This window comes from Oryx dammah, unplaced genomic scaffold, assembly GCF_014754425.2.
Source record: "Oryx dammah isolate SB20612 unplaced genomic scaffold, SCBI_Odam_1.1 HiC_scaffold_25, whole genome shotgun sequence".
Classification (NCBI taxonomy): Eukaryota; Metazoa; Chordata; class Mammalia; order Artiodactyla; family Bovidae; genus Oryx; species Oryx dammah.
The window spans coordinates 99535066-99552395 of NW_024070209.1; the positions used below are offsets into that span (position 1 = coordinate 99535066).

General features: G+C 56.8%; 1 protein-coding gene across 1 annotated transcript in view; it reads left to right on the top strand.

Moving 5' to 3' along the window:
• Positions 1-16895, top strand: part of HMCN2 (hemicentin 2) — a 175892-nt gene extending 158997 nt beyond the window's left edge. The window contains exons 86-98 of the mRNA XM_040225390.1: positions 1849-2118; positions 6057-6206; positions 7984-8121; positions 8240-8361; positions 8722-8959; positions 9093-9155; positions 9268-9390; positions 10059-10193; positions 11661-11789; positions 12335-12652; positions 13745-13864; positions 14728-14854; positions 16066-16895. Of these exons, the coding sequence (XP_040081324.1) occupies positions 1849-2118; positions 6057-6206; positions 7984-8121; positions 8240-8361; positions 8722-8959; positions 9093-9155; positions 9268-9390; positions 10059-10193; positions 11661-11789; positions 12335-12652; positions 13745-13864; positions 14728-14854; positions 16066-16411 (2279 nt within the window). The 3' untranslated portion in view covers positions 16412-16895. The remainder of the gene's footprint in view (positions 1-1848; positions 2119-6056; positions 6207-7983; positions 8122-8239; positions 8362-8721; positions 8960-9092; positions 9156-9267; positions 9391-10058; positions 10194-11660; positions 11790-12334; positions 12653-13744; positions 13865-14727; positions 14855-16065) is intronic.
• The last annotated feature ends 435 nt before the right edge of the window (positions 16896-17330 follow it).

Sequence of the window (17330 nt, forward strand, 5' to 3'; positions counted from 1 at the left end):
AGTGGAATTGCTGCGCTGGCTGCGGGAGACTACATATGGCTCTCCAAAGATGCAGCCACATCCTAGTCTCCAGGACCTGTGATTTTTATTTTTTTAATTTACTTTTTATTTTATATTGGAATATAGTTGATTGATAGTGTTGTGTTCATTTCAGATGTATAGCAAACTGATTCATTTATACATATACACGTATCTCTTCTTGGTCGGATCCTTTTCCCATATAATATTATCTTACTTGGAAAAAGAATCTTTGCAGATGCAATTAAGTTAAGGATCTTGAGATAAGGAGGTTGTCTTGAATTCTCTTCGTGAGCTCTGAATGCTAGCAAGTATTCTTGTAAGAGAGAAGCAGAGGGGCATTAGAAAGAGACACACACACACACACACAGGGAGGAAGCGAGAGGAGGGAATAAGATGTTAAGATGGAGGTAGACGGTGCAGTGATTCAGCCACGGGATGCAAGCCACAGATTGCCAGAAGCCCCCCGAAAGCTGTAAGAGGCAAGGAAGAGCTCCTCCCATGGAGCCCTGAAACGACTGACCTGGGACTCCTGGCCCCCAGAACTGTGTGAGAACAAATTTTTGTTGTTTTAAACCGTCAAGTCTGTGGCCATTTGTTTCAGCAGCCACGGGAAACAAAAATGCTGGCAAACGGTTTCCATGGTGATGACATGCTTCCCGACCCCCCACAGGGTGAGAGTTCTGCTGGGCCTCACCAGCACTGGGCATTCTCCATCCTTTTCATTCTAGCGGTTCTGGGGGCATCCATAGTAGTGAGTAGACAGGAATGATTATCTTCAGAGGAGAAACCTGAGGATCAGGGCGTGACTCAGTGAGAACCACTCACCTGTGGGTGAGAGTCCACATCTGCCATCTACCCTGGTGTCAAGCAGAGGCACTTCTAGCAGATGGCCGGGCTTCACTGGAAACAAGCTCAGTGTCCTCTAATAGGGAGCTGGTTCAGCAGATTGTAACCTGCCCACACAGTGGACCACCAAGTGGTCACTAAAGACGCATATTGAACGCCAGGAAAGGTCCTTATGATCTGTTATAGAATTAAGGAAGAAGAAAGAGAAGGAAGGGCGATCTGAGCACATTCTCATAAGGAAACACTGTCAAGAAGGAAACTCCGAAACGAGTATTGGAGTGGGAGGGTCCTTTGCCTCTGTGTTTTCTAGTCTGTTTGAATGAATACTGGCCACTTGAATACAGGCACACCTCATTTTATTGTGCTCCACTTTATTGCACTTTGCCAATACTGCATTTTTTACAAACTGAAGGCTTGTGGCAGCCCTATGTCGAGCAAATCTGCTGGCACCATTTTCCCAACAGCATTGGCTCACTTAGTATCTCTGTGTCACGCTATGATAATTCTTGAACTAGTTCAAATTCTCCCACCAAAAAGACTGTGACTAACTGAAGGCTCAGATGATGGTCAGCATTTTTAGTCCTCAATTATTTTGAAATTAAGATATATAGATTGTACTTTTGGGCGTAATGCTATTGCACACTTAATAGACTACAGTGTATAGTGTAAATGTACTTTTTTTCCTTCTCCTTATTTTTTTTTGTCTGCACCACATGGCATGCGGGATCTTAGATTCTCTGACCAAGGATCAAACTCGTGCCCCCTGCAGTGGGAGTGTGGAGTCTTAACCGCTGAACTGCCAGGAAATTCCTTAAACCTACTTTCTGTATGCACTAGGAAGCCAAAAGGTTCACGTGACTTGTTTTATTGTGATCCTTGCTTTGTTGCGGTGGTCTAGAACTGAACCTTCAGCATCTGCGCGCTCAGCCTGTGTGCAAAAATACTGAAATGTTCCTGAAAGCTGTCCTGGGCCTCCTGCAGGTGCCCCGGTGTTCCGGGTGAAGCCCCAGGACGTGACAGTGAGATCTGCGGATTCCGTGGCCCTGCGGTGCCAGGCCTCCGGAGAGCCGGCGCCCACGGTGGAGTGGCTGCGACAAGGCCAGCCTGTGCGGGCCAGCCGGAGGCTCCAGACCCTGCCGGACGGGAGCCTGTGGCTGGAGCGAGTGGAGGCCAGAGATGCGGGCCCATATGAGTGCGTCGCTCACAACCTCCTGGGCTCTGCCACGGCCCAGGCATTCCTGGTCGTGAGAGGTATGGGGTGCCCCTGCCCAGGTCTTCATGGATGGGGGTGGGATCCCTTGCCCGATGGGGATCTGTGTGTTGCTTGGGGGGCTCCTGGCTCAATATCCTGTCAGCTCCCTGACTCTTCTCTTTGCCTGGAGTCACAGACTTAGAATGAACCAGCTCAGAGGGCCTTAGGTGGTCATCTTGTCTACCCTGCCCTTTACACTTGGAGAAACTGAGGCTCTGAAATGCTGAGTGTTTGCCTCTCCTCTTGGATCCTAGCCCTTCCAGCTTAGCTGGCACAGACTTGTGTCCTTTGATTGGACACAAAAGATTGAGCACATGCGTGCTCAGACACTTCAGTTGTCTCTTGTGATCCTATGGACTGTAGCCCACCAGGCTCCTCTGTCCATGGGGATTCTCCAGGCAAGAATACTGGAGTGGGTTGCCATGCCCTCTTCCAGGGGATTCTTCCCGACCCCATGATCGAACCTGCATCTGCCTGCATCTCCTGCATTGCCAGGTGGGTTCTTTACCCGTTGAGCCACCTGGAAAGCCCCTTTGGGCACACATGATCCTATAATGTGGCAGAGTAAAGCAAGGGTGTCCATGGTGCCCACCTTGGGGGTTGTGGTGAAGTCTGTGAATTAGAGTTGCCCTGAGCTCTGCCTGGCCATGGTAGGTGGTCAGTAATAGATGCTACCTCCTGCTGTTACTAAACCCTGACATCTCAGGTCTCCTCAGTCAGCTTATTTTTCCTTTGGGTCAGATCAAACTTTAAAATTAAAGGACTTTAAAGGTAAAGGACTATGCTGAGAAACGGCACTGAAATGACTGAGATTGCATAAAGGAAAGTCACAAAATATACTCTTTCTGCGCATCTGTAGGAACTACTCCATATTTGTGGCTCGGTAGCTCTGTCCCTGTCCATGGCAGACATCACTAATCTATCACCACCCACGACATCAGATTCCTTCTGCACTTCTCCAGGCAGCACTGACTTGGATTGGGAATCGACACTTGGCCACTTGAAAACCCACTCAAAACCCACTGCCAACCAACGGTGGGACTCTTTCTGGCCTTTTTGGTCTCCTCATCTCCTGCAGGTGGGGATGGAGCACAGACACATGCAGTTCTGAAAACCCAGTGGTTCTCTGACACCTGGCCACAGATGCTGTCTCTAGAGCAACTGCAGGTCTGAGCAGACCTTCCCTTTATTTCAGTTCTTACCCTGTCCTGTTGAAAAGCTCCCACCCCAACCACAAAGCTCTTCACATGGCCTTTGGGCTAGTTTCCTGAATATGCCATAACAAAATAGCACAAACTGGGCGGCCTGAAGCAACAGAAATGTATGATCTCGCAGGAGGCTGGAAATCTAAGATCAAGGTGTCAGCAAGGTTGGTTGCTTCTAAAATCTATAACAGAGAATCTATCCAGCCCTCTCCTCTAGCTTCTGGTAGTTTGCTGGCAGTCTTTATTTTGATTTTGATTTTTTGGCCACACCACATGGCATGCAGTATCTTATTCCTTGACTAGGGATCAAACCCAAGGCCCCCACAAAGGAAGTGCAGAGTTTTATCCACTGGACCACCAGAGAAGTCCCTGGTGACAGTCTTTAGACCTCCTTGGTTGTAGAAGCGTCACTTCGGTCTCTGCCTCCATGATCACATGGCATTCCTCCTGTGCTCATGTCTGTCTTAAAATTCCCCTTTATATAAGGATCCCAGTCATATCAGATTCAGAGAAGGCTATGGCACCCCACTCCAGTACTCTTGCCTGGAAAATCCCATGGACAGAGGAGCCTGGTAGGCTGCAGTCCCTGGGGTCGCAAAGAGTTGGACACAGCTGATCAACTTCACTTTCACTTTTCACTTTCATGCATTGGAGAAGGAAATAGCAACCCACTCCAGTGTTCTTGCCTGGAGAATCCCAGGGATGGGGGAGCCTGGTGGGCTGCCGTCTGTGGGGTCGCACAGAGTCGGACACGACTGAAGCAACTTAGCAGCAGCAGCAGCAGCATATCAGATTAGGGCCCACTTTCCTGACCTCATGTTAACTTGGTTACCTCTATACAGACCCTATCTTCAAATAAGGTCACACACTCAGGTACTGAGGATTAGGACTTCAACACATTCTTTTAGGAGGACACAGTTCAATCCATAACAGCTTCCGTACTTTTTTAATGGAAACAACTAATTTTTATTATTATATTAACTCATATATGTTAACCATAGAAGGGCCAGAAAATTTTTTTAAATCCATGAAGATAAAAATAGTGATCAATTATCTCTGGTCATTCAGTTATCAGACATAGCTCAGGTAATTATTGGGGGTGTATATTTGTACCCTTTTCTCTGAATGTAAAGAGATACATTTTTTTTCCTTTTTACAAATGAGTTCAAATGTACAAGTTGTGTTTACAACCTGCCGTCTTTCTAACTCTATTACGGACAATATTCCATGACAGCCTAGTCCACACCTTCTGTGATGGTTTCATATCATTTCATAGGAATGTTTTTATTTTTAATAGAAAACAATGTTTTTGGCTGCACCACATGGCAGTGAGATCTTCCTTGATCAGGGATTGAACCCATGCTGCCCAAGTTGGGAGTGCTGAGTCTTAACCCCAGGACCACCAGGGAAGTCCCTTAGCAACATTTTAAAAACATAATTGCTGTTGGCTTCATTAAACAAGCAACAGGTTTTTCTTTTCCAGTTCCCCCTCTGAAAACCATCCTGTAGTACACATCTCTGTGTGCTGGCCTGTATATTTCTATAGGACACCCTCCTTCAGGCGACATTGCTAGGTAGAAGATGTCCAAAGGCTTTGAGGCCCACTACCCCTCTCCAGCATGGGGGGAGCATCCTGGCCTTGTGGGGGACAGGAAGCTGCTGAGTCACCCCACATCTGAGAAAGTTGACAGTGGCTTGTCATCCCTAGCCTCCAGCTTCTGTCCCCTTCTACAGCTGCCAGGACCATACTGCTGCTGTTTTACCTGCTGCTCCCAATTCCTTCCTTGCCCCCTTATTACAAGGCCAGGGTTAGGTTCATGGCCTTTCCCCTATTTCCCGATAAACCCCAGAGCTGCGGATATTGACAGGAGACATCCCAGATGGGCATCAAATCTCATCAAACCCCAGCAGGCAATGGCACTGCTTCCTGGAATCCAAAATCAACCAGCCCCCTGATTTACCCACTTAGGATCTTGGCAGTTGAGTGTTTTACGTTATTTTTTTGACAGATCATTGGCAATTTCTTGTTAATTTCCCCTGAGGGCTGGTGAGCAGAGAGTCAGACTAGCTTCTGTTCTCTTGCCCCCTGGAATGCCATCTGTCCAGACGAGACAGCTGGCCCATTAGGCAGAGGAAGCACCCCCCGTGCCCCTACCGTGCATTTGATTAGTGTTCAAGAGCGTCTGCTAGCAGACTGCCTGGCGGCTGCTAGAAACCCAGCCCACCCCAGGGGGGCCAGCGGCAGGGTGGCTGGAGCCAGGACTACACTGATGGAATGGGAGGTGTTCAGGTGGTGGCATTTAGTTCCTGGCTCGGTGCCCTGCCTCTCCACCCTGGCTCCTCCAGTGTGTCGGCCACCCCCACCCCAATCACCTGGCATTTTAGAACCCAACAGGTATTTGGCACATCTGTGGTCCCACCTCCTCATTTTATAGAGGAACCAACTCCAGTGTGGCATGGGAGCCTGACTTGCCCAGCTTTTCAAGAAGGTGTTGGAATGAGAAGCTGGCACCGTCTCTGCAAGGGCTTCCTCTTAAATGCCCCCCGTCTCTTTCAAAGCCAGGATCCCCTAGGTGTTGAGTTCATCACCCACGAGCTGTGTGTCCTTGAGCAAGTTCCTGCCTCTCTCTGAGCCTCAGTTTACTCCTTCAGGAAAATGGACAACAGCACCTGCGTAGTGTTGAGGGCACAGAAGCGGGTAGCATCCCTCTTGTTCTCTTTCTTCCTCACAGGAGAGCCCCGGGGGAGCCGGGGCAGCATGATCGGGGTGATCAATGGCCAGAAATTTGGCGCAGCAGTCCTCAACACCAGCGTGCAACAGGAGGCACATTCTGGGGTCACCACCATCCGCAGCAGCATCAGCCACATCCCCACGAGTGTAGGTAAGTGGGGGCCAGAGGACCCTCTGACTCCAGCTGAGTCCAAACCAAAGTGGGTGGAAGTGCAGACCACTTCCTCCCCACCCCACAGCCCCCAACCAAACAAAATAACTGCATTTAAAATCAGCCTGAGGGGGACTTGCCTGGTGGCCCAGTGGCTAAGACTCTATGCCCTTCAATGCAGGGGCCTGGGGTTCGATCCCTGGTCGGGGAACTAGGTCCTGGATGCTGCAACTAAGACCTGGAGCAGCCAGATACTTTTTTTTTTTTTTTTAATCATCCTGACAGAGTGTGAAATGACCAGGTCTATATGAATGCAGGGTCAGATCGTGACTTTTTGCCCCCATTGATTGCCGTGGGAGGTTTTCTCCACTGTTAAGGCAAGAGCTGCCAGGGAGGCCAAGGCATCATCAGTAAGGAGTAAGGGATTCGGGATGGAGGGGACAGACATGGGGAACGCAGAGAATGAAATTATCTAGAAGGCCTGGAGAGCCAGGAAACGTCCACTCTCAAACAGATTCATAAAATAGTGTGTTCCAAGCAGATGGGCTTCCCAGGTGGTGCTAGCGCGAAGACCCCACCTTCCAATGCAGGAGATGTAAGAGACGCAGGTTCTATCCCTGGGTCGGGAAGACCCCCTGCAGGAGGGCAGAGCAACCCACTCCAGTATTCTTGCCCGGGAAATCCCACAGACGGGAGGCTGGCGGGTTACAGCCCATTGGGTCACAAAGAGTGGGACATGACTAAAGCAACTTAACACACATGCACACAGATGGAATGTTCTGGAAAGACATTATAAACGCTGCTGTAACAGACCCTACCATCTCACCCAGCCCAGAGCCTCCTACATCCCCTCATGGGGGTCCAGAGCAGGGAGAGGGTTGTGCTGAAAGGGGTTTTGCTACAAGCAGCCCCTCCAGCACTGCTCTTGACCACAGACTGTGTCAGCCCTGGCTGGGGGGAATGGGGTGGAGCTGCAGGGGGTCACTCCAGGCTGCTGTCGGTAGAGAGCGAGTGAGACACTGCCCAGATGCAGCTGCTTTTCTTCCAGCTGCAGGAGCATGAGCCGTGGAGAAGCCTTTGGCCCCAGGCCAGGCGCTCAGGCTCTGTTTAGTGGAAGCAGAGACACAGAGGCCAAGAAGGTTCTGCTCCCAGGCATGGGGGTCCAGCTAGCTCCCTTGAACATCAGCCCTCTTGTGCCTCTTCTGAGCCAGCAATTTGGCCAAGAAGCTGGACCATCCCTGGCCCTAAGCCAGCAGGGTTCCCCCTTCCCCCAGTCCCAGATCCCACCTGCGCCAAGTGGAGGCTGAGCTTTATGAGAGATCTGAGAATCCTTGTCCAGAACTTTTTTTTTTTTTTGGCTCCTTTTTCCAAGTCAGTGGTTTAGAACAATCCTGTGTCTCCCAGGCTCTTATGGAAAGTGTCTACAAGTTAGGAGACTTGGTTAATTTTCAACTTGGTCCAGCATGTATACAGTGATGGTCTATGCAGTTCTGGGCTCTGTGGTGACCCAGTAGCCCTCAGTATTTATTGCATTCAGTTGAATACTAAATGGACTTCTCTACATAAATATATTTTGCTAATTTTCACAATTAGTCCATGAAGTAGATATTGTCTTCACCGCTTCCCAGGTTCTGGCCCAGGTAATCATAAGGCTGGGCCCGGATGGTGGTGGGGAAGGGACCGATCTCTCCTACTGGGGCAATAGGGAGCCACAGAGGGACCTTGAGCGGGAGAGCAGCTGCCCTTAGGATCCGGCCTGTGTGTCCACCCCGTCCAGGGCCTCTGATGAGGGTGCTCGTGGTTACCATCGCCCCCATCTACTGGGCCCTGGCCGGAGAGATTGGAGACGCCCTGAACGGCCACTCCCTGACGGGTGGCAGCTTCCAGCAGGAGTCGCATGTGGAATTTGCCACAGGTAAGCAGGGGGCTGGGGGGGGTGGTCTTCCCCGAGGTGGGCCGGGTGGGGCTGAGGTCTGAGCCCTGGGCCTCTGCCCCACGGTGACTCCAGCCTTGGGCGGTTGGGTGGGTTGCAGGGGAGCTGCTCACTATGACCCAGGTGGCCCGGGGCCTGGATCCCAATGGCCTCCTGCTCCTGGATGTGGTGGTCAATGGCATCGTCCCCGAGAGCCTAGCGGATGCAGATCTGCAAATGCAGGTTGTAGGGGGGTGGGGGGCGAGCCCTGGGGTGTGCAGGTGGAGGGGGAGAGAGAGGGTGGGAGGTCCTGTCCCTATGCCGCCCACCCCCGCCACTGTCACCTGCAAGCAGCCAAGCCCACTTTCCTTCCTGGACCCCCAGCGGGGGCTGGGCCTGGCCTGGCCGGACTTAGGGGAGGACCACCCCCCAGTGGGAGGACGCTCTGGGTCCAGCTTCCCCGAGAGCCCGAGGGAGCCCAGCTGGTTGGAAGCAGAGCTGAAAGGCCCACGCCCCCAGTCGGGGACTGAGGGTCCCTCTCCCCTTGGAAGTTGGTACCCTGACGTCCTCGTCTCCCCCCCCCCCCCCCGCCGCCGCGCCCAGGACTTCCGGGAGCGGTACGTGCAGACGGGGCCCGGCCGGCTCTTCGTGGGCTCCACGCAGAGCTTCCTGCAGGACAGCCTCCGCTCGTTCCTGCGCTGCAACCACAGCATCCGGTACAGCGCGGCCCGGGGCCCCCAGCCCCAGCTGGTGCAGCACCTGCGGGCCTCCGCTATCAGCTCGGCCTTCGACCCCGAGGCCGAGGCCCTGCGCTTCCAGCTCTCCACAGCCCTGCAAGCTGGTGAGGCCCTGGCTGTCTCCCCAGCTCCCACGGCCCCAGCCAGGGCCCCCAGATGAGCCTGGGCTGTCTCTCGCCAGGCCCCTTGGGCCCTGGGGCCCGCGTGAACTCAGGGCCTGTCCCCTTTGCCTTGCAGAAGAGAATGAGGTTGGCTGCCCAGAGGGCTTTGAGCTGGACGCCCAGGGAGAGTTCTGTGTGGGTGAGCACCCTCCCCGCCCCGGCATGGACGAGGGAGGCCTCCTGGCCTAGGAGGGGCGAGCTGGCAGGAGGGCCTGGGAGCATGGACCACCAGACCCGTCCCCTCCCCGCAGACAGGGACGAATGCTCCGACGGCCCCCAGCCCTGCTCCCACTCCTGCCACAACGCCCCCGGCCGTTTCTCCTGCTCCTGCCCGGCTGGCTTCACCCTGGCCAGGGATGAAAGGACCTGCAGAGGTGAGCGGGCCCCTGGAGGGAGAGGCTCAACGGGGACCTGGTCCAAATGTGCACGGGGAGATTCCAGGCTTGGACCCTGGGCCAGGGGGCACACCCTTCAAGGAACGTGAGCTAAGGGGTTCCAATGCCCTGTTCTCATGGAGAACTTGCTGTTTTGAGGGCCTCGGAGCAGGGAGGCTCAAGTACTTGGGGGTGAGGGTGCTCCTCAAAGATATACACATGCTCACCGCACGCACACCCCGAGAAGCCTTCCCGGCCCTCAGCGGGCATTTCCGGTCAACTGGAAGTGAGCTGACACCCACCTGTCTCCTCGCATTCTACCTGCCCCCCTTATCAAAGTTGTTGGACGACAAAGCTGACCGTGAGCTGCAGTCTAGACACTGATGCCCACCTGTGTCTTCCATCCCACCAGTGGGGCCTGGCACTGCCGGGTGTCTGCTTTGGGGCACCCAAAGGGCACTGTCTGCAGCCTCACTTCAGACGCCACAGGCCAAGGCCCAGGGCCCCTCGGGGTGGGCTCTGTGCTCCTGGGGGTGTTGAGATAATGGCCAGTGCTAGCAGGAGGGGCGGGGACCTTCGTGCCAGGGGTGTCTGGGCCTGGGGGGACAAAGCCTGTGGAGGTGGGCTGGGCCTGGGGACAAGTGTTCATGCGCCCCACCCACCCCCAGATGTGGACGAGTGTGTGTGGGAGGCTGACCTCTGCCAAGAGGATCAGCGCTGTGTGAACCTGCTGGGGTCCTACCACTGCCTGCCCGACTGCAGGCCTGGCTTCCGGGTGGCCGCTGATGGAGCCAGTTGTGAAGGTAATCAGGGCAGGGGGCTGAACTGTCCTGCTCCTGGGAGCCCAGTGGTTGCCAGGGCACAGCAGAGGGCCTGTCGTGTGTCACTGGGACGCTGGGCCTTCAGGGAAGCTGGAAGTCTTGGCAGAAGGAACCTAGAGAGGCTGGGGAGGAAGCCTGAGCTGGGCACAGGAGGTCTGCGTACCCTTGGCAAGTACCCTTCTCCTTTCTGGGCCCCAGGTTTGTCATCTGTCTGCCTGATGAAGGGGGGCCAGGTCAGGGATGGCAAACACAGGTTACCTCTGCTACCATCTCCCCTCATGGGTCATGGTCCAGCCTCTGCAGCCTTCTTAACACAGCTTCTCCAACTACAGTGACTACGGCAGCTGCCCTTTGAGATGAAAGCTAGGTGCCAGCCCTGGATATGTGACTTCTAGGGTCTTTCCTGCCCTAGCATTCTAGGCTTTCATGATGCTGGGCTTCATGATCCTTGGGCTTCCCCGGTGGCTCAGACAGTAGAAGCATCTGCCTGCAATGCTGGAGACCCATGTGCGATCCCTGGGTCAGGAAGATCCCCTGGAGAAGGAAATGGCAACCCACTCCAGTACTCTTGCCTGGAAAATGGGGCCTACAGTCCATGGGGCCGCAGAGTTAGACACGACTGAGCGACTTCACTTTCTTTCTTTCTGGTTCCTCCGAGAGAGGCCATCAGTGAGTGGGGAGAGTGTGGTCAATTTGGACTGAGAAGAGGCAGTCACTCCATTTCGGTGACTGTTTGTAGGACTCCTCTGCCTCCTGTCTTCTTCCTGCACTCCCTTCCTTCTTTCTCGCCATATTTTGAGCTCTGCCCATACACCAGGGTCCTAAACCCTTCACAGGCACGAGCCAGTTTTCTCCCCATGACTCCATGAAGGAGTCCTGTCATGACCCCTTTTTACAGATGAGGAAACTGAGGCTCAGGGAGGGAATGTTCCTGATGCAAGGATCAAGAGACATGGCAGAGTTCAGTCCAAACTTGGGGCTCTGCCTCCAAAAGCGTTAAGCCACTCAGTCGTGTCTGACTCTTTGTGACCCCCATGGACTGTAGCCGGCCCACCAGGCAATGGGATTTCCCAGGCAAAAATACTGGAGTGGGTTGCCATTGCTTTCTCCAGGGGATCTTGCCCACCCAGGGATGGAACCTGGGTCTCCTGCATTGCAGGCAGATTCTTCACTGTCGGAGCCACCAGGGACGCCCCGTGCCTCCAAAGCCCACCTTTTAAGCCCCTTCCTTCCTTTGAGCCCATACCCTTCTTATCCTCCAAACATGGTGTAATTAAAAGTAGTGGTTGCAAAGGCTGGCATCCCACCTGCTGGCACTGAAGGTGAAGAAGGAGAAGGGAAGAGGCTCAGAACCTGAGAGGCGTGATGTGTCCTGGGGGAGGGGCTCTGGGCTCAGCAACCCTCCCTCCCGCCCCCCCACCTGGCCCACCCTTGCTCCTGCCTTTCCAGATGTGGACGAGTGTCTGGAGCAGATAGATGAGTGTCACTACAACCAGATTTGTGAGAACATCCCAGGCGGGCACCGCTGCAGCTGCCCCAGGGGCTACCGGGTCCAGGGCCCCGGCCTGCCCTGCCTAGGTACGGGGAGAGCCACCCCCTCGCTGGGACCCTGGTCGGTACCCCCACCTCACAGGCAGGGAGCCGTCATACCAAGGATGACTCTTGAGTTCAGTGAATAGAAATAGGAGCCAAAACCAATTGTGCGCCCAGCACACGCCTGATCTGTGCTTCGCCTGCTGTTTCCCACCCCCTGCCCAGCACGGTCACCTTCCCTGGGGGCCTAGGACGGGGAGGAGGGTGGTGAGAGGTGGGTGGGTCTCAGAGAAGCTTTGCCAAGAATGAGCCTGGAGGCTGAAGGGAGGAGTGTTGAGGGACCCATTGAGGGGCCGTGGGGTCTGGGGCTCGGGGCTGGGGGAGATCGGAACCTCTTGGAGCACTAGATCCTGGAAGGGGAGAGGAGGCTGGGGGTGCGGAGAGGGAGGGCTTGGTGGCAGGCTGGTGTGCAGGGAGCGAGGCAGCTGGATTCTGGGAAAGGCAGGAGGGCAAGAGAGATGGCCAGAGCCAGGCGGAGCAGCACAGCCCTGAGCCGCCTGGGCACCCGGCCTGGCCCTGCTCCCCTCCAGATATCAACGAGTGCCTGCAGCTGCCCGGGCCCTGTGCCTACCAGTGCCACAACCTCCAGGGTGGCTACCGCTGCCTGTGCCCGCTGGGCCAGACTCTCCTCCGCGACGGCAAGACTTGTAGCCTGCTGGAGCGCAGTGGACCAAACGTAACCACCGTCAGCCACCGGGACCCCCTGGTGGACTGGCTGCGGGCCCGTGCTCCCAAGCCCGGGGGGTCCTACCACGCCTGGGTCTCCCTCCAACTGGGCCCCAGAGCCCTGAGCATGGGCCGGGCCTGGTGCCCGCCTGGCTTCATCCGGCAGAACGGCGTCTGCACAGGTAAGACTGAACCCCGCGGGACACACCCCACTGTGCTGTCTCAGGCCCCCACGCTGGGCGTGTGGGCACCACGCCCGTGTTCAGAAACCTAGGGTTCACAGGCAAGTAGAATGGGCGATACAGGCGGACGCTGCCTCCTCACTACGTGGTTTCTCGGAACCCCGGCTGTGCCAATGGGCAGGGGGCTTTCAAAGTGGGTGGAGCGTTTTCCAAACCTTTTGACTTCAGGACTACTTTACCCCTTGTGGCTCAGCTGGTAAAGAATCCACCTGCAATATAGGAGACCTGGGTTCGACCCCTGGGTTGGGAAGATCCCCTGGAGAAGGGAAAGGCTACCCACTCCAGTATTCCGGGCTGGACAATTCCAAGGGGGTCACAAAGAGTCGGACACGACTGAGAGACTTTCACATTCCCATTACCCAAAGGGAAGGCAAGTGTTCCCAGGAACCCACTTGGAGGAACCCTCCTCCGGCACGCAGAGGTGCAGCAGTCAGGGAGGGAAGGAGAATGGTCCAGGTTGACCTGAGAAGGTCAACAGGGATTGGGGAGTGCTAGAGAGTCATGCGGGTCGAGGGCCCTTGTGTGGAGGCAGGCTGGCGCTGGGCTGCAGACAGGGAAAGGGGAAGGTAGCTTGGAAGGCAGGTGTATTTCAGCATCACTGCCTGGACAGAACCGTCTGTCCTGGGAGCACTATCTGCCCCCCACCCCCACCCCATGGCTTGGTGCAACCTCCCCATCCAGCGTTGGGTGGGGCATGAAAGTGAAGTGACTCTGTCCTGTCCGACTCTTTGCAACCCCATGGACTGTAGCCTACCAGGCTCCTCCGTCCAAGGGACTTTCCAGGCAAGAATACTGGAGTGGGTTGCCGTTTCCTTCTCCAGGAGATTTTCTGGACCCGGGGACTGAACCCGGGTCTCCCACACTGTAGGCGGATGCTTTACCGTGTCTGAGCCACCAGGGAAGGGGCACGGCAGGGAGCAGGGGATCTCCCTGGCTTGTCCCGAGCCTGGCGGTGGGCAGGCATGCAGCCACCTGGGCATTCGTGACTCAGTGTTTCTCTGCCTGCAACCCCCTCCCTCGCCCCGGGGCCAGACCTGGACGAGTGCCGCGTGAGGAACCTGTGCCAACACGCCTGCCGAAACACAGAGGGCAGCTACCAGTGCCTCTGCCCCGCAGGCTACCGCCTCCTCCCCAGCGGGAAGAACTGCCAGGGTGAGCAGGAAGGGGCGTCTCTCACCCAGACTGCTCTCTCCAGTCCCCTCTCAACCATCCCCTGTGATGGAGGGGCAGGGAGGGGGTACGTGCTGCCCCCCCCCACCCCCAGGTGGCCAGAGCCAGAGCGGGACCCACACTCCCAGCGGGAGCTAAGCAATTGTTGTGGACAGGCTCTGAATGCAGCTGGGCTGTGTGTCCCTGGACAACTTGCTTCATCTCTCTGTGTCTCGGCCTCCTGGCGAGGTGGGGCTCACACGGCCCCTCCAATAAATGTCTGGATGAGGAGGGTGGGCACAGAGCCCATGCTCAGCAAGGCGGCGGCTGCTGGGAGTAGAAGGGAAGCCCTCTAAGCCCCAGGCCAGCACATTTCCCTAAGGTGCTCTGCAGCGGGTCGAGGTGCTCTGCAGCGGGTCAAGCTGCTGCTTCTCTCGAAAGCAGGAACCCCCGTGTCTGCCTCACCAGTCTCCATGCCTCACTCTACTGTGGGGGTCACCGAATGGCCTCTGAGAGGGTGGGGCTCCTACGGGGATGGGGAGGCAAAGGATCACCGGCCGTGGCCTCTCAGGGTCCTAGGGCAGTCATCATCTCCCTCAGCCTCTCTACGCCAGCTCCAGGTTCAGCGGTCCCCAGAGTGCCCGCCTGGGGAGAAGGGGAGGTACCAGGGGCCTGCCAGCTGGGCTGTCACAGTGTCAGGCTGGCTGGGGACCAGGCAAGGGGCTGCCCACCTCGCTGTCCTCTGAGGGCATTGCTCTCCCACCTCACCCGCCCCTCCCCACCACACTTCCCTGGCTCCTGCCTTGGGCTCTTTCCCCTTTGCCCCATGTCTTCACCCTGCTCTCCTCACCCACCTGCCTGCCCAGACATCAACGAGTGTGAGGAGGATGGCATCGAGTGCGGGCCCAGCCAGATGTGCTTCAACACCCGTGGCAGCTACCAGTGTGTGGACACGCCGTGTCCCGCCACCTACCGGCAGGGCTCCAGCCCCGGGTAAGGGTTGAGCTGGTTGGGGGGGGGGGGGGGGGGGCGGATGGTCTGCCAAGAGCTGGGCAGCAGGGCACTCTGGCTCCTGGACAGCCCAACTCCTCCTTCTCCAGGAAGGCCCTGTCTCGGGCCAGAGGCCCTCGAAGGGCCAGAGGGTCAACCCTGCCAGAACTCCTGGGCGGGGCTCCTAAGCTCAGGGGCAACATGCCATCAAGAAAGCACTCTTCAAGCAGCTGTTTGGGATGTGAACTCACTCGAACCGTTATCGTTTCCTGCACAGCACTGCGCCCGCTAAGCACGGAGCGCAGGGAGAGGCCAGAGCCAGGAGAGAACCGGGAGGCGGGGGTGCTGGGGGATGGCCACACAGGGACACGTGGGAACACGGGAGTCCACTCAGGAAGGCAGACACAGGAGCACACACGCAGGCCCATAAACTCCACCCAGAACCCCACGCAAAACCCGAGGACTCACACACAGCCACTCAAACACGAAGCACGCTCCCTCCAGGCCTCGCACTGTGGCTACAGACACTCATAAAGATGCACAGATGAAGGGGCCTTGGCTGGCAGGAGCTGCAGCTGTCAGGCCAAGGGTTTGGGGTGGCGACCTGCCTGGGGCTCTATTAATCACGACGCCTAGGCTGAGGCCTGGGGGCGGGGGGTGGGTGAGGAGAGTGGGCGCCCTTGGCAAGGTTGAACCCCCTTGGTGGGGGGGGATGGTTTAGTTGCTAAGTCGTGTCCGACTCCTTGCAAGCCCATGGACTGTAGCCCACCAGACTCCACTGTCCATGGGTTTCTCTAGGCAAGAATACTGGAGTGGGTTGCCATTTCCGTCTCCAGGGGATATTCCCCAGCCAGGGATCAAACCCTGGTCTCCCGCATTGCAGGCAGATTCTTTACCAGTTGAGCTACGAGAGAGGCCCCCCTTACCCAGCTACAAATGCAAAGCCAGTTCTGGGGTTCCGGAGTGCCCAGAGGGCTTATCACTGATGGGGGACCTGTTCGGGTGGGAAAGGGCAGGTCTCTGGCTTCTTGAGGCCTCAGTTTGCTGCTCTCTAAAATGGGCTAACAGCGATGCTTGTAGAGGCATGGGGCGCGCGAGGTGGTGGTCGGGCAGCTCACAGCTGCACTGCGGGAGTTGGGGGTGGAGTCTGCTTTATGCGGGCGGCGGGGCACGCCGACGGCAACCCGGAGTCGGTCGGTCTGTCTGTCCCGCAGGACGTGCTTCCGGCGCTGCTCACAGGACTGCAGCTCGGGGGGCCCCTCCACGCTGCAGTACAAGCTCCTGCCGCTGCCCCTGGGCGTGCGCGCCCTCCACGACGTGGCCCGCCTGGCCGCCTTCTCCGAGGCCGGCATCCCAGCCAACCGCACGGAGCTCAGCGTGCTCGAGCCCGACCCGCGCAGCCCCTTCGCGCTGCGCCCGCTGCGCGCCGGACATGGCGCCGTCTACACCCGCCGCGCGCTCACCCGCGCCGGCCTCTACCGGCTCACCGTGCGCGCCGCGGCGCCGCGCCACCAGAGCCTCTTCGTGCTGCTCATCGCCGTGTCCCCCTACCCCTACTGAGGGCCGCGGGCAGGGGCAGCGACCTCCGGGGATGGGGCCAGAGAGGAAAGGACCCCGCCCCCGCTCCCCCGCCACCCAGGTGGTGCCCTTGCCCATGCCACCAGCTGTGGCAAGCGACGTCATCTTCTCCTGTCCTCGTGCGTCAGCGAGACCTTCAGCAAACACGCCTCGGCGCGGCAGCCTTGACCCCAGGACAGCGAGGATCCGAGCTCGCCTAGCTTCCTCCGCCATGGGGGTGGAGCCCAGCAGGCAGGTGACAAACGCTGTCCTTAGGTGGCGAAGACAGCAGGCAGCTGGGGTGAATGAAGCCTGATCGGCTTCTGCGGTCTTTCCGCAAGCCCCAGGGGACCCCGGGCCGGGACACAGCGCCCGGAGACACTTGAGGAGGGCGGGGGCCACAGCCGCTGTCACCCGCCCCATACCTGGCATGGGCATCCAGAAGCGCGTGTGTGTATGGAAACCATAAAAACGTCCGTGGTTGCCACTTTGGTTTCTTCCTCCAGTTATTTCGCTTTGGCTAGGAGGGGCTTTGGGACGGAGACCACCACCCTTTAGGTCCTGGTGGTTCAGTCCCGTGGTGAGATGGGGCTAACACGGCCCTCCCCGTCAATGGAGCCCAGGCTCCTTATGGATAGGGTGGCCCTGGCACCATTCTGGGCGCAGTTTCCTCAGCCAAAAATACAAAAATATGAGAGTGCCCCCAACCCAGGGCTGTGGGGATAATTAAATGAAGAAGGAGATGTATCACACAGACAGCAGCTATCCCTGGTAGCAAAGAGTAATTCTTAATTTAAAATAATTGCTAATTGTATTTGAGGAATGGACTGTTTCCTGCCATATCAGTAGACAATGATGTTAGCCCTCCAAAGTGAGCTGGCGAGCCCCAAGGAAGCTCAGGATGTGAAAAACACAGGAAGCT